Source organism: Alexandromys fortis, unplaced genomic scaffold (assembly GCF_014885135.2).
Source record: "Alexandromys fortis isolate MF-2015 unplaced genomic scaffold, M_Fortis_MF-2015_v1.1 scaffold_391, whole genome shotgun sequence".
NCBI lineage: Eukaryota > Metazoa > Chordata > Mammalia > Rodentia > Cricetidae > Alexandromys > Alexandromys fortis.
In genome coordinates, this window is record NW_026068277.1 from 249,455 (window position 1) to 252,178 (window position 2,724).

At 42.0% G+C, this 2,724-nt stretch overlaps 1 protein-coding gene across 2 annotated transcripts in view; it reads left to right on the top strand.

Moving 5' to 3' along the window:
- Positions 1 to 1,871, top strand: part of Lamp2 (lysosomal associated membrane protein 2) — a 52,335-nt gene extending 50,464 nt beyond the window's left edge. The window contains exon 9 of one of the 2 annotated variants that reach the window (XM_050132117.1): positions 1,517 to 1,871. In XM_050132117.1, coding sequence (XP_049988074.1) covers positions 1,517 to 1,659 — 143 coding nt within the window. In that variant the 3' untranslated portion in view covers positions 1,660 to 1,871. Of the gene's footprint in view, positions 1 to 69; positions 108 to 1,516 lie in introns of those variants that run through there. The other variant, XM_050132121.1, reaches the window with a different exon arrangement.
- The last annotated feature ends 853 nt before the right edge of the window (positions 1,872 to 2,724 follow it).

Genomic DNA, 2,724 nt, shown 5'->3' on the forward strand with positions numbered 1-2,724 from the left:
AAAAAAAAAAAAAAAAAGCGAGAGAGAGGCTAATTGTAGTTACTGAACTTCACATTATGTCTTCCGCAGCATGCCAATGTTTCTGTGAATGACAACACTGTAAGGGGAGGAAGTCCCAGAGGACACATGCCGGCTGTTAATGGATCACAGATCACACAAAACATTATCACTTATTCATTGCTTTAGCCTTGTACTGAAAAGCCCTGAGAGATTATTTACTCTGAAGCCCACAATTGTATGGACAGGGACACGACTCCACTGACGTTCCCTGTCAGGTGGCAATGAACTCGCTAGTATTTGGTGTAAAATCTCAATAAAACGCAGCCTCTCAATAGTAACATGGTGCCTGATGTGAAACGTGAACTTTTGAGACTGGCGGGCACTTTGCGTGGTCCTTTGTTTTGCTCCAGTCATTTTGACATAATGACTATAGGGCATTTCAGTTATCTACCAAGACACACCTGCTAGGATTTCTGATCCCAAATATAGGAGGGAAAGGCAAGGGAATGAGTAATTGTGGCTCCCTTGCAGTGGGTCAGATATTTTAAAAATACCTTTAATCCTGAAGTACCTTATAATGTAGGTGTCAATATTCCCTTTTAGTATTTGAAGGGAGTGAGGCCCAGCTTAAATAACTTGGCTAAGCCCTTAAGTTAGGTAGCACCACAAAGAGTCTGATTTCCAGTTCAGTTCTGTCTTTAGTCAGTTTAGTATCCACATTGCTCATGCTGTGGTCTGCATACCATGGGATGGACTTGTGGGCCTTAGATTCTTCAGCCAGGCCATCAGCTGAAAAGAATCCCATGTAACCTGGGAGCTACCTGTGTTAAAGGAATGATACTGGAGAGATTGCTAAGACTGTTTGTTGCTCTTGCAGAGGATCTGGGTTTGGTTCCCAGCACCCATATGACAGCTGTCATCCACCTGTAACTTCAGTCCAGGGTACTGAACAGGCGGTAAACAGACAGACGTATATGCAAAACATCCACATAGATAAAATACAAAGAATCTTTAAAAGAACTATGGCACATTATCACGATCCTTTCTTTTACACAGAATTTCTTTTTCGAGTGTGCTTGGAAACCTAAAAGCCTAAGAGCCTTAGGGATGCTAGGCGAGTGAGCACTTTAACACTGAGCTGGGCCCCCATTCACACTTAACACTTTACGACTAGGTGTTGCAAGGGAGAAAGGAAATGGGGTGATTCAGAGGCAGTCGTTTCCCTAACACTGTCAGGCCACTCTAAAATCATATATGCTCAATCATATAACCTCAATTCTCAATTTGAACCCTTTCCCATTTTTCCCTGTGTACTGAGAAATTTGTTTGGCTTCACACAAAATGGTAAGAAACAATGATCCGTGGCTACGGAATGCTTGGGTGGATATTGGGGAAATAAGGGGAACGCTCTCCCAAGATTAGCGTGTGCCTAAATGCTTCTTGTTTGCTTCTCCCTGTCTCATTGCACTCCTTACTAATTTCCTTTCTCTGCTGTCTGTCTGTTCTTTTCTAACAGCTGAAGAATGTGCTGCTGACTCTGACCTCAGCTTTCTTATTCCTGTTGCAGTGGGTGTGGCCTTGGGCTTCCTTATAATAGCTGTGTTTGTATCTTACATGGTTGGAAGAAGGAAAAGCCGTACGGGTTATCAGTCTGTCTAATCAGCTCAGTCTAGCGCATCCACTGGCTAGCAGCAAAGAATTGCTGTGCGCTAGCCTCACATTTCCAGACTGACTACAGTGAGTTGCAGGCTGCCTTGGGCATGAGTCGTGTTTGAAAAATGTACTAGGACCAGTCTTTCCCCCACTTCATTTTCTTCTACATTTGTTAAGATGTAACGGAAAGAGCACTTACACTTTAGACTACGTCTCTTTAAAGTAAATCATTTTAAGCATCTGGATCCAATTTTTGAAAGTGTTTCTACTGAAGTATAATTTTATATGTTGCAGTTAGTTGTATTTTGCTACTTTGATGTTATTTGCAAAATCAAAGCTGATAAGAGAATTTAACTTGCTTCCCCAAATAAAGTTTAAAACTTAATCAGTTCATCTTCTTTGGCAAACATAAAATTTGACTCATAATGAGTTTCTTCCCCTTCTAAAGAGAATTTTTTAACCTGTGTAATTCTTTTACTTACAGAGGAGGTCTGGGGTATACCCCAGTGGTACTACTGCATGTCTATGTGAAGTGTTGAGTTCTGCCCTCATAACTGCAAAACTTAACGTTTTGAAACAAAAATGCACTCAAAAGAAAACTGCCTGTTCCTCTTTTACTATTAGAGCTATAATATTTCAACAAGAATTTTCTTTTTTCCGGGGGGGGGGGCTTCTGCGTTTTGGAATGCATTGGCTATATTTATGCTGCAAGACGCAGCAGCACTCAGCGTTTTGGAAGGTGTTGGTTTGGAATGGGCTCTGTGTTTTTTAAGGCTATGATTTAGAACTGTTTCCCTGCTTTTAACTTGTTCAGAATGTTCATTCATCCTGCACAACAAAAGAAAACCGCTTCTGTATACTTTTTGTGCCTCAGTGAATTCAAATGGATAGTTCTAATGCATTGACTTTTCCCTCTCACGGACGCTCATGCTAACTGTAGAAGCTAGTGGGCCCCGGCGTGCCACCCGTCAAGTGGCCGCCAACCACAACTCGGCTGGGATGCTCTTAGAAATGTATTGATCCTGATAGACATATATCCCTGTAGGAGCCACCGATGACTCTGGCTGCTGG